The 11742-nt window shown below is 49.1% G+C and overlaps 1 protein-coding gene across 2 annotated transcripts in view; it reads left to right on the forward strand.

Annotated features, from left to right (window-relative positions):
• The window catches only part of CAMK1D (calcium/calmodulin dependent protein kinase ID), a 393517-nt gene extending 382177 nt beyond the window's left edge, over positions 1-11340 (forward strand). Inside the window, exons 9-11 of one of the 2 annotated variants that reach the window (XM_027976539.2) lie at positions 2268-2355; positions 3316-3433; positions 5676-11340. In XM_027976539.2, coding sequence (XP_027832340.1) covers positions 2268-2355; positions 3316-3433; positions 5676-5794 — 325 coding nt within the window. In that variant the 3' untranslated portion in view covers positions 5795-11340. Of the gene's footprint in view, positions 1-2267; positions 2356-3315; positions 3438-5675 lie in introns of both variants that reach the window. The other variant, XM_027976540.3, reaches the window with a different exon arrangement.
• The last annotated feature ends 402 nt before the right edge of the window (positions 11341-11742 follow it).

The raw sequence follows: 11742 nt of genomic DNA on the forward strand, positions 1-11742 counted from the left end.
GCCACTGTCTGTCCTGCTGGGTCCTTCGCCAGTGGCAGCACGCCTGGGCACTTTGGGAAGTGAGCACAGGACTTTGCCAGAACAACTGAAGGTTTGCATTTTCTTCCGCTCTCAGCTGGGCTCACCCACAGGGAAGGGCAGCTCTCTGACACCACCACCCGCCCCCCCCCCCCGCCCCCCGCCCCCGGGCCTGTTGGTTTGGAGGGAACTCTGCCTTGCAGCAGTGCTTAGTCCGAGGAGTTCTGCCTTTCCAGCCACATCTGCCCCCAGGTTTCCAAGAAAGAGTTGGCCACCGACAGGTGGAATTGGTGTTCTTTTCTGAGGATGTAGCTGTTACAAGAGGCGCAGGAGGAAGCGCGTGAGCCCCCCAGGAGAAGAGGCTTCATGACATGTCTGCTTCCTCGGGTTTGTTCATTCAGATATTTCTCTTCACCGATGTGTGTCTGGGGAAAGGGGGCTATTGACAGTTGTTGGAAATGGAAACCTAGGGCCTCCCTGGTGGCTCAAATGGTAAGAAAAATCCACCTGCAATGCAGGAGACCTGAGTTCGATCCCTGTTTTGGGAAGATCTCCTGGAGAAGGGAATGGCAACCCACTCTAGTATTCTTGCCTGGAGAATCCCATGGACAGAGCAGCCTGGCAGGCCACAGTCCATGGGGACTATACTTCACTTTAAAAAAAAAAGTGAAAAGGAAATGGAAACCTCGCTGGCTTAGGTTCGTTTCTGAGCGTCGTCTGAGCTGTGTATTTTCGGCCCTGCTGGGAAAACCAGAGGAGTCTACTGAGGGGGCCTTGCGCTGAGCTGGGATATGAGACTGTATTCTAAACTTAGACCCGACAGACTTCCCTTCCAGAGTGCACCAGCCATGTTTTCAGTTCTAGTGGGAGAGGCTGGTGGTGGGAATGTGTATTTCATACAGCAGCGGTTTCTTCATTTCATGTCCTGAAGTGAATGGACACAGCAGTCTGTGTCCAGGCTGGCCTGTATCCCGGGCTATATGAGTCTGAGACCCGGCCAACTCCCTCACCCACAGCTCACCTTCCAGCCAGAAAGGATGGTCAGTGTCCCTGGCATCTGTCTACCCCTTAACTTTTCCGAAATCCAAGAAATTATTTCTGAAGCATCAGAAGTCAGCTTAAAATTGAATAGTTTGGTGCTGAGAGAAAGGGAAGATGGGTGGATTCAAGCCCAGAAAAGAATAAACAAAACAGTTTCCTGTGAGATTGCCAGAAAATGGGGGTGGGGGTCGAATGTCGAGTGAGGGTGGTGTGGAGATGGAGAAGGATGTGAGGGGGAGGGGTGGGCTGGAGAGACCCCCGGCCATCAGTGAGACTGGAGTCTGCAGGCCCAGAGAAAAGAGGGAGGCGCAAGAACAGATTGGGGTTGGGGGAGGAGGGGATTAGGGAAGAAAGGGAGGAGAGGGACGGCAAAGCAGAGGGAGGAAGTAATAGGATGAGCGGGACTCCGAGGGTAGGAGGCAAAGACCAAGCCTGCCTTTCTGCCCTGTAATAGAAAGCCAAGGTCAAGCAGGAATGACATCAGGATTGCCCAGTGATGTCAGGGACCCAGTGGGATCTAGGGGGCCGTGGTCCTTGAAGTTCTGAGGACTTCTCAAGGAAATGCAGGAGAAGGTGTGCCAATCAGGGATGAGCTGAGACTGGGGTCCTGTCACCGAGTACAGAGCAGATAAGGGGCCCCGAGGGTGGGAGCAAGAGTGGAACATGGCAGAACTTAGCTTAGCCGGGATAGAGTCAGAATGGAGCGGTGGGCCCGGGACGGTGAGTGGTCCGTGGACCAGAGGCTCTGGTGATGCCAGGGAGAGGGGCCGGTGGGAGGAAGCTGGGAGGTCAGACCAGGTGGCGGACCTGCTTGCAGCCTCAGGGGTGAGGCCTAGCAGGTAGAAAGCTGGGGGAAAGGGAGGGGAGCTGAGCCCAGGTTGTGTGGTCCATGTGGACTCTGAAGCTGCAGGAATGGCGGTGACAAGGGGCGACGGGGAAGCCAGGCAGAGCGGTCTACCATGACGGTGCTGCCCGAGCCTGGAGGGGTGCGGAGAGGAGGTGGGTCGGGGCTCAGAGTGCAGTGGTGGTGGACTGTGAACATTGCAACCAGAGCCGTGGGGGTGCAGGACACCCCCTTGGCAAACCTGCAAAGGGGACAGGACATGGCTTCTCCAAGAAAGCATGGGACCCCGTGTCAGAGCCCACACCCCCCGCCACCCCGCCGCCTACAAAACCCTTCTGAAGAAGCATCTTTGCCTTGGTTTCAGGATCGCTGGTGACACAGCCCTCAGCAAAAACATCCACGAGTCGGTCAGCGCCCAGATCCGAAAGAACTTCGCCAAAAGCAAGTGGAGAGTAAGTGCTCATTTCCTGCATTCCCAGTGAACTTGACCACTCAGACCTGCCCCATGGCTGGAGGGCTGCTTGTTTCTAAAGGTTGTTCTCACCCAGGAGGTCTGACGAAAATTCCCAGAACCTCACCCAAATAATGGTGCTGATTTTAAGTAGTAAAGATTAAGACTTGAAGAGAGCATCGAGGTGTGAGAAGGATAAAGTATATCTTTAATATATTTAGATATATTTAGATATTTAATATCTTCCTTCTGAGATCCAGAAACAGCAATATTGCCAGTGCTTCCTCATTTGCAGTTTCCTAAGAAATCCCTGTTGTCTTTCTTCACTTTGCTGGAACTTTAAGGAATTGACTCTTATTAAAAAGTGATATAAAAATGGAAAGGGGAAACAGGAAATCTCAATTGAACTTATCACTACATTCCAGTAAAAATATGATAGACTTAAACCATTAGCCTGTGTCCTCATAAGCATGGGTAATTAAGAGCTGGCTATTTTTCCAGGAGAGCCAACAAGTAGACACTATGCAGATAATAATTCCATTGAACTACTTTATCCACAGGAAATGCTGTTATTTAGGGCAAAAACACCAATAATCAGAAATGAAAACTCTTAAAAATACGATGTTAAGGTATTGCGTTATTACAACATGCTTTTCATTCTAGAAGTCACTTCTAAATTATGGAGAGAATTGGTTTACATTTATTCTATAGTTTATGTTATTATGTCAGAAGAAAAATATTCTCTTCATCTCCAAAATGTATTTTGATGAGGGGAGAGAGGGTCAAAGGACGAATGTACTTTCGGAAGAAGCAGCAATATAAGTTTCCTTTCTAGAGGATCATGAGAACGCTTTCAGAAGTTAAACTGCTGCGGGTAACAAGAGAAATGATAGGAGACAGCCTGAGGCTTTTCTAATTAGCTGAAATATTTTGTCTGCTTTTCCTCTTTCTGAAATTCCAGCAAGCGTTTAATGCCACGGCCGTCGTGAGACATATGAGAAAACTACATCTTGGCAGCAGCCTGGACAGTTCAAATGCGAGTGTTTCGAGCAGCCTCAGTCTGGCCAGCCAAAAAGACTGTGCGTATGTAGCAAAAACAGAACTTTCCAACTGGTGTTTGAGACAGATCTGGTAGGGAGAAAAGGGGACTCTGAGTACCTACTGTGTATCAGGCTTCCCTGGTAATTCAGATGGTAAAAAGTCTGCCTGCAATGCAGGAGACCCTGGTTAGATCCCTGGGCCGGGAAGATCCCCTGGAGAAAGAAATGGCTACCCACTCCAGTATTCTTGCCTGAAGAATCCCATGGACAGACCATGGGGTGGACCCGGCTAAGCGACTAACACTTTCACCTTACCGTGTGTCAAGCAGTTAATACTCGATTCATCAGCACTCCCGACAACTCCAGGACACTGTTTTTCAAAATAGTTTAAAATTTTAATTATTTAGCATCTATGTAACCCTAAGTCCTAGTATTTCCACGTCGAGATGAGAAATCAGTGGCTCAAGTCCCACCCAGCCACATGTGAACGGAAGCCAACACTTCCTGATGCATCTCCTTATGATCTGACTTGCTCCCCGTTGGGCGTCACCCTTAGGGACCGATGAGAGACTCATGACAGCCTGGGTCTCACTGGCTTTTAAACTGTATTATTGGATGATCATTTGGCCTAATTTATTTGAAGTGTGTTGGCTTTGCAATCAGAGTAATATTAGGTTGGCCAAAAAGTTGGTTCAGGTTTTTCCATGATATGCTACAGAACACCTCAACCAGAGTTTTGGCCAGCCCACACTAATGTTTCATTCTCCACGTTTGTGTGGAGCAGTACATGGCCGAGGACACACGCACACCCTCCTTGTTTTCCTCTCCCAATCCCCGCTCTACATGTTCACCTTAATCGCTAGGCTTTTACACGGGCTCATCTGCACCGCTTGTTGTTAAGTCACTAAGTCATGTTCAAATCTTTGGTGACCCCATAGACTGTAGTCTGCCAGGTTCTTCTGTCCATGGGATTTCCCAGGCAGGAATACTGGTGTGGGTTGCCTTTTCCTTCTCCAGGGGATCTTCCTGACTCAGGTGTGTCCTGAACGGGCAGGCGGATTCTTTCCCTCTGAGCCACCAGGGAAGCTCTCATCTGCACTGCAGAATTTCCTTCACTGAAACCCTTCAGCTTGGTCTCACCCTTGGCATGACACTTCCTTCCTCAAAAAACAATTCCCTTCATCTTTAAATAATCCTCGAATCTCATTTCTGAATGTCCAGCCTTTAAGTTCTCCCAGGAAACCTCCACTGAGCATTTCCTGACACAGTTGCACACTGCTTTAGGCCCAATTTATGTTTCAGCACAAATCCTTTCTACCTTCCAGTCAAAGGAAACCCTACAATCTATTGTCTATTTGAAGATTCAGACAGTGGCTCTGACAGCAAAGCATCATCGTCATTTACTTTACGGCGTCCATGTGTTTGCGCTCATGAGTTCGTGGTGGCAAGGGTGGGTGGTACACTGCCGCACCTAAGATCATCCCACACAGGACATTTCTGATGCCAGCATCTGCCTGGGGAACGGTGGAGGTGCAGCATGTCAGGAATTGTTCTAGACTGGGGGGCTGCCGATGCATGCAGGACTAGGTCAGTGTGCCCTGGATCACAGATGCTTCTTAGCCAAAAGTCCAGAGCACACACCAAGCTGGGATCATTCTTTATTCTCTCTTAAAATCCCTGCTTTCCCAGCACTGTTGTAAGAAATAAACAGTTCTTATGAGGACTTCCCGGGCTTCCCAGGTAGTGCTTGTGGCAAAGAACCCACCTGCCAATGCAAGAGACATAAAAGATGCGGGATCCCTGAGTCAGGAAGATCCTCTGGAGGAGGGCATGGCAACCCACTCCAGTATTCTTGCCCAGAGAATCCCATGGACAGAGGAGCCTAGCGGGCTACAGTCCATAGGTCTCAAAGAGTCAGACATGACTGAAGCAGCTTAGCACACACACATGCACACACACACGCACACATGTGTTTAATACCTAGCCTGATGCCTAGTATGTAGTAAGTGCTCAGTAAATGGAAGCCATCCTGTTATAGTAGCTAAACCATGATGTATCCAAATACAACACAGTTATCATTGCTATGTGGAAGCAAGGAGGGAAGATGAGTCCCTAAGAAGACTTGGGATCCTTGCAGATGTTTTCCTGTGGGTAGGTAAAAGTTTAGAATCAAGGGCCTCAAAGTTTGTCCCCCCACCCCAACAAACCCTTGCAGTGGGAAGAGGGAGTGAGTACGTTCTTCTAAAGCTTTGAACTTCCTGTGTCCGCTGACCCCCTGCAGGTCTGACACCCTCCACGCTCTGTAGTTTCATGTCCTCTTCGTCCGGGGTCTCAGGAGTGGGAGCGGATCGGAGACCGAGGCCCACCACTGTGACGACAGTGCACTCTGGAAGCAAGTGACTGGCCCCGGAGGTGGGGCCCGGGGGGCCAGGCCAGGGAAGGGGGCCCCCGGGGGTCACCAGCACCACCAGCCACTCCAGAGCGATCCCACCTTGCATGGTGCGCCTCCCTGCACAGGACTGGAAGACAGCAGTTTTTTTATGGCCATATTTTATACTGCAATTCTGAAGTGTTCATTTCTCACAAACTGTACTGACTCAAGGGAGCTGACTTAATAGGATCTGGTGCTGTACATATGAATCTCGCAAAGCTCTAACAGAACGGACTTTCTCAGTTCCTCTCCCCAAGCCCTGTCGTTCCTGCTCTTCTCAGTAGAGGTAACCGTCTATGTTGTATTTTTTCATTCATGACAAAAAAAAAAAAAGGTTTCAACTGGATTATTTAAGTATTGGTAAATATTGTGCATTAGGGTTTTTCTTTTTTTTTTTCCTTTTAAGAAATGTGTCCTTTCAAGCTATACTTCTTATTTCCATGACCTGTATCTTTTGCTTGTCGGGAGTAGAATTTTATGTTAACCTTTAAGAGATTTTTTTTTTCCTTCAAAGGGAATTTAAAAGTATTTTTTTAAATTCTGATGGAGGATTGCTCGAGAATCTGTCTCCAAGGTGAAGAGTGCACTTTACTTCAGTTCCTTCTCCTTGCCTCCCTTTCTTCCTTGGAGGGGCAGTTCTCTGAGAAGATAACTCACCTTTCCTGCAGGCCTGTTTCCTCCCTGGGAGTTGGGGAGCCCCTGGGAGGGCACCTGAAGAAAACCTTGCCTGGCAGCTCCTCTAGCGAAGCCCTCTCCAAATCGAGACCCTGGGGCTTCTGGCCATCGGCGGTCAGAAACGAAGAAGCCTGCTCCCCCAAGGTGAAAGGCTAGACTTGTGATGAAGGAGATGACCCCTCTCCCCCAGCAAAAATTTCAGAGCCTCCTGCACAGAAAGAGCACGATGCCATTTTATTTGGAGCAAATTTCTCACACAGCTCTCCTTTCTCATGAGGAGGGTGGCATGTGAAAGCCCAGCTATGCAGTTTTAAAATTGATCTGTTTTTTAAAAATGCATTTCTAAGCTTACAACGGCAAACAGCCTCCAGCTCACACTAGTTGTTTCTGCAAGTGTTTACACTGTTCTTAGAGGGTGAGGATCCGGAAAGGGGAAGAGAGGGCAATGACCTTGGAAAAGACCCCACTGATGTGAGGTGGTGAGGAGAGGTGACCTGCCCGGCCAGTGGGACACTGAACACTGCAGTGAGAACCAGAGACCACCCTAGCCAGGCCCAGCTGGCATGCAAAGCCATCCCTCTGACGAAGGGAATCCCCAAACCAAAGATCTGAGAGGGTGGGGTCCCCAGTGGTCCCAGGTTTTCCAGGACTGAAGGATTTCCCAGAATATAGGACTTTCAAACCAGCAGTGTCCCAGGAAAACTGGGCCACGTTGTTCACCCACATGGTGGACGGGTGTGCAGGATAGAGCGAGCACAGTGTGAAACCCAGGACAAAGCGCTTCTCCACGAGAGTTCCAAGATGCTGTCATGAAGAGGCGAGCAGGTGGTGCCAGATGCAAAAGCCCTCCCTCAGCCCTCGTGCCCACACGACGCCCCGAGTCTGCATCCGCACAGTCGGCCTCGAGCCGCAGTGGGCCCCTGCACGTCTTCTTGGTGGTCCCATGACTCCCCTTGTCCTCGTGCTCTTCTCCCACAGAGAGTCACACTCAGTGCATCCTGTTGGTCAGGCTTTGTCACTTCTACACCTTTGCCTGGGTGTAGGCCAAATGTTCAGTGATGGCCCCCTCAGCGCGCGCGCGCACACACACACACAGTGTTATGAGGCTCAACAGCTGCATTCTGCCTCCTTCAGGACAGCAGTGCAGCTGTGTGTAAGAGCTGCTGGAAAGACAGGCATCTGGTCCACCCCGTATCCACTGCATCACAGACACTCAGCCCCTTGACAGGGATCCCACTTGACATCTGCCATACGTGTATCCAGAGTGGAAATCAAGCTGCTGCTACTCTTCAAAATTTGTAAAAAGTCTGGAAATGTCTATAAAATGACAGAAGACCCAGTTAAGAAGCAAGTATTGCCTCATTTGGAGGACAATAGCATGAATATTATAAACAGAATCAGAAAACTGAGGCATGTCTCCCAGGACTTTAGTAGAATGTTGCTTACTAACACGTGTAGTGGAAGATCCAAGTTTCTACAGTATAAGAGGAGAAGTTCTTAGATGTTATGGAGGAAGGGTGATACTTTGCCTGAATCTGATACTTAGAACGTGTGCCCAGATAGTTACCAGCTCCTTGAACTGTGTGCTACGCAGTCATTTGCAGTTGGAAAGCAGCATCTGAAGCCAGATTTATTGGTGGCAAATTATTTTCTGGAGCTGAAGTGTGGGATGCATGTTCTATGCAATTAAGTCTGAAAATATGTCCTACCTGAAAAGTGCAGAAGAGCTGAAAGACAGGCAGGTTGCAGGTGTCTCTTTGTGATTTGGGGTCAGCTCTTGGCCATGGTTGGCCACATCAGGTCTCAGTATCAAACTGCAAGAAGATAGTGACTGTTTCAGCCCAAAAGTAGACTCTGTTGAACTTGACATCAGGTGAATCTCTGCTGTCTGGATGCCTCCAGACTCAGGTTTTTTCCCCATTGTTTTAGGAAAAGGAGAAAATAAGCCCCACATGGAAAAGCTTCTCTGCTCAGAGAGCCTTAGTGGTTAAAAAACAGAGGTTCTCTTTCAACCGTGTTATTTACACTTGATTACAACACAGGAAGAGAACTTGGAATATGCCTTTTGGTACACCTGCCAAGTGGAGTGGCAGAGTCCTAGGACCCTCACTGATGTCAGATTATACCAACAGAAGCTGAGCTTTTCATGGGGGCACCCGGCTTGCCCATCCCCTCAAGGCCAGTGTGTGTGGGTAGGCTAAGGATGTACCGTGGGCTTCATCACAGGCTTCCTTCCAACACCCCCCACCCCCACCAGCTTGGTCTCTTCACCTCCTCCGAGCAAGTGGGTTATTCTTATTTGAAAGAGTGTCTTCGAATGGTCTTGCCCTCAGCTGCCTGCCTGTCTCTCCTTCGCTTCCCTGATTTTCATCTCATCCATCAGGGAGGCTAGCGTCTGTCTGAAACAGAGCATACACCCAAGTGTGCCCTGACAGACTTTTGAGCAAGTCCCAGCCCTTCAGCTGGCTCTGAGCGTAGCATCCAGGGAACTGGGCAGTCGGACTTAGAGCTGACCAGAGAAGTGTCTGGCACTCAGGGAGCGTGAGCTGGTGAAAGGCCTGTGACACACGTCCCCCCGCTCAGTCTACCTGCAGCTCCAATCTCATCCTGTTCACTTGTCCCCCGTGGTGTCCAGAAGATCTGGGCGGATTGTGAATGGAAGAGGAAGACCCCCCTCCTTTAGAATGAAGGCCCAAAACGCTAGGGACAAAGGGACAGAATGCAAGTGGTCCCTCCTTGCAGAGAAAGGGGTTAATCCTTTCTTTGCAGGAGTGACAGCTTGATGCATGCCCTGCGGTTTGATGTGTTGTGAGAAAAGACTGTATCGCAGTGGAGATAACTAAGTATTTTAAGGCTTTGGCCACCATGGCCCCCTCACCCACCCAGGGCCTGGGTTGTGTTGATTCTTCACCTTGGAGAAGGTGTGAGGGTGGGAGAAGGAGGGTTATGGCCTCTGTGTTTCGCCTGCAACACTTTCGACTTGCCAACTTTCTGTGGTCTCCGCAAGCTCCCTTCTGGGCTTCCTCTGGTTGTGAAAATGGACAGCAAGGCCCAGTAGAGGGCAGTTCCTCCCATTTCCATAAGCAGAAATAAGATGTGCTCTTTCCCAGGTTCTCACTGTCACTTCTGGCAAATGGAATGAAGGTCCTCTGAATCAACTGATGCACGAAACCTTTGCATGTTCTTCTGAAACAATACTGCTTCCCGTTCTGTCCACTTACACTCTGCAGAGTTGGCCTTTTCCTTAAACACATTCCAGACCAAACACTGTTCAGTTTGTTTTTTTAAAAAAATGTATATACCAGTTTGTAACCCACCACTTTTTGCAAGGGACAGGGGGCTGGTCCTAGGTTGGGGCTGCAAGCTGGCCAGAGAGTGTTCCAGTTGGTTTTCAGAATTGAAAAAGTTGAGATAGGAAGGGTGAATTGGGCAGATTTCTAAAAGGGGAGCTTAATTCACAGAGATGCCAAGAAAACCAGCCTGCCAATGAGATTGCTTGACACTTCTACATTGGCCAGAAGGCAGGGAGGAGAAAGAGGAAGGCAGGAGGCCCAAGCCCCCTTCAGCCCTGACCTTCAGTGTGGTCCCAGTGCATCGATCCCGTGTACAATCTGCAGCCCAGCACAAGGCACAGGAGCCCAGCCCCACTGTGAAGTCGGCCCTGCATGCTGGCCGCGACCTGGCCCACCTCCTGCTCTGGGCCAAATGGAACCGGCGGGAGCATCAGTCTCTCCCGCCTTCCCTGCCACTTGTAGCAGGAGCAGCCGCGCTTGTGGCTCCGGGGCCTCTGCTTCTGCAAACCCAAAGGCTGTTCATTTGGCAGCCAACCCTGCAGCATGTGGCTGCCAGGTCTGGTTTCGTGGACAAAGTGTGGAATGGCTTCTTGGTGTCTGTCTCTCTCTCTACACCAAAGGGACTGACTACTGCATTTCCCCCTTTGTACTAATGCTGCTTCTGCATTCGCCATATCCATTTTTAACCTTTTGGTCTCCAGGGAACTTCTCATATGATGATTGTGTCTTCTGATGATTTACCAACTTCTTTTACTTCGAGGTGATTTTATTTTCTTATGGACAGGAAAAAAGAAAACGAAAGGAGTGTTGAGGCTTTCGTCACAGAGATAAGATATCACCAGGAACTCAAAAGCCCCAAACACTGGATAAATTACTTCTCAAAGAAAAACCTTAATCTGGACAGACTGAGGTTCCTGGGCCCTCGTGGTAACCTTGCACTTGAGGGAGGAGGTGCTGGGGCAGCGCTGGCAGCCAGGCTCTTGACATGTTCTAAAAACAAAAACATTGTGATAATGACAAAAATGCTACAACCTTGCAGCAGCATCTTTGTTTTGCAAGACAGGCAGCATGTTTCAGAGAACATTTATCTTAGCCCCATGTTCAGGTTGAAAGATATTAATACAAAAGGTACATTCTGTCCAGAATAAAATTTGGAACAATTTCTAAATTGGCTCTGGTCACTGCAATAATGCCATAGTCCTTCTTGCAGCTCTCCCAACAGTGAGCATGTTTTCCAAAAGCTTATGACATTGAACCCAGGAATGTCCCTGTGTCTATTATTACTAGGCTTGTAATTGGTTCAATTTTTCCATAAAAACATGCTTGTCCAAAAGAAGGGAAACTGTGCATTTATTCCATGCATGTAATAAACTCTGCAAGAAGTTTACTCCACATAGGTTTGTGGCACTGCAAAATTGTTAACGGGCCTGTGTAGCAAATGATTCTCTGCCTTGACAATCATGTACACATATCAAGATTTCTATCATAATGATGATGAGATTGATGACTTCTTGTTTTCCTCCAATAAAGACAATTAATCACCTTCAGATGTGTGTCGTTTGTTTCCTCCATAAGCAGCCAGACTGGAGTGTTTCAACAGCTCTCTCTTTCCTCCGTTAAGTTTGGATTTGAAGGAGGGAGTTGAATTGAGCTCCTGGAAATTCATAAGGTCCCCTAAATACTTTATGGGGCTCCCCTGATGGCTCAGGAGAAGGCAATAGCAACCCACTCCAGTACTCACACCCGGAAAATCCCATGGATGGGGGAGCCTGGTGGGCTGCAGTCCATGGGGTCGCAAAGAGTCAGACACAACTGAGCGACTTCACTTTCACTTTTCACTTTCATGCATTGGTGACGGAAATGGCAACCCACTCCAGTGTTCTTGCCTGGAGAATCCCAGGGACGGGGGAGCCTGGTGGGCTTCCATCTATGGGGTTGCACAGAGTTGG

Source organism: Ovis aries, chromosome 13 (genome assembly GCF_016772045.2).
Source record: "Ovis aries strain OAR_USU_Benz2616 breed Rambouillet chromosome 13, ARS-UI_Ramb_v3.0, whole genome shotgun sequence".
In the NCBI taxonomy this organism is placed as follows: Eukaryota; Metazoa; Chordata; class Mammalia; order Artiodactyla; family Bovidae; genus Ovis; species Ovis aries.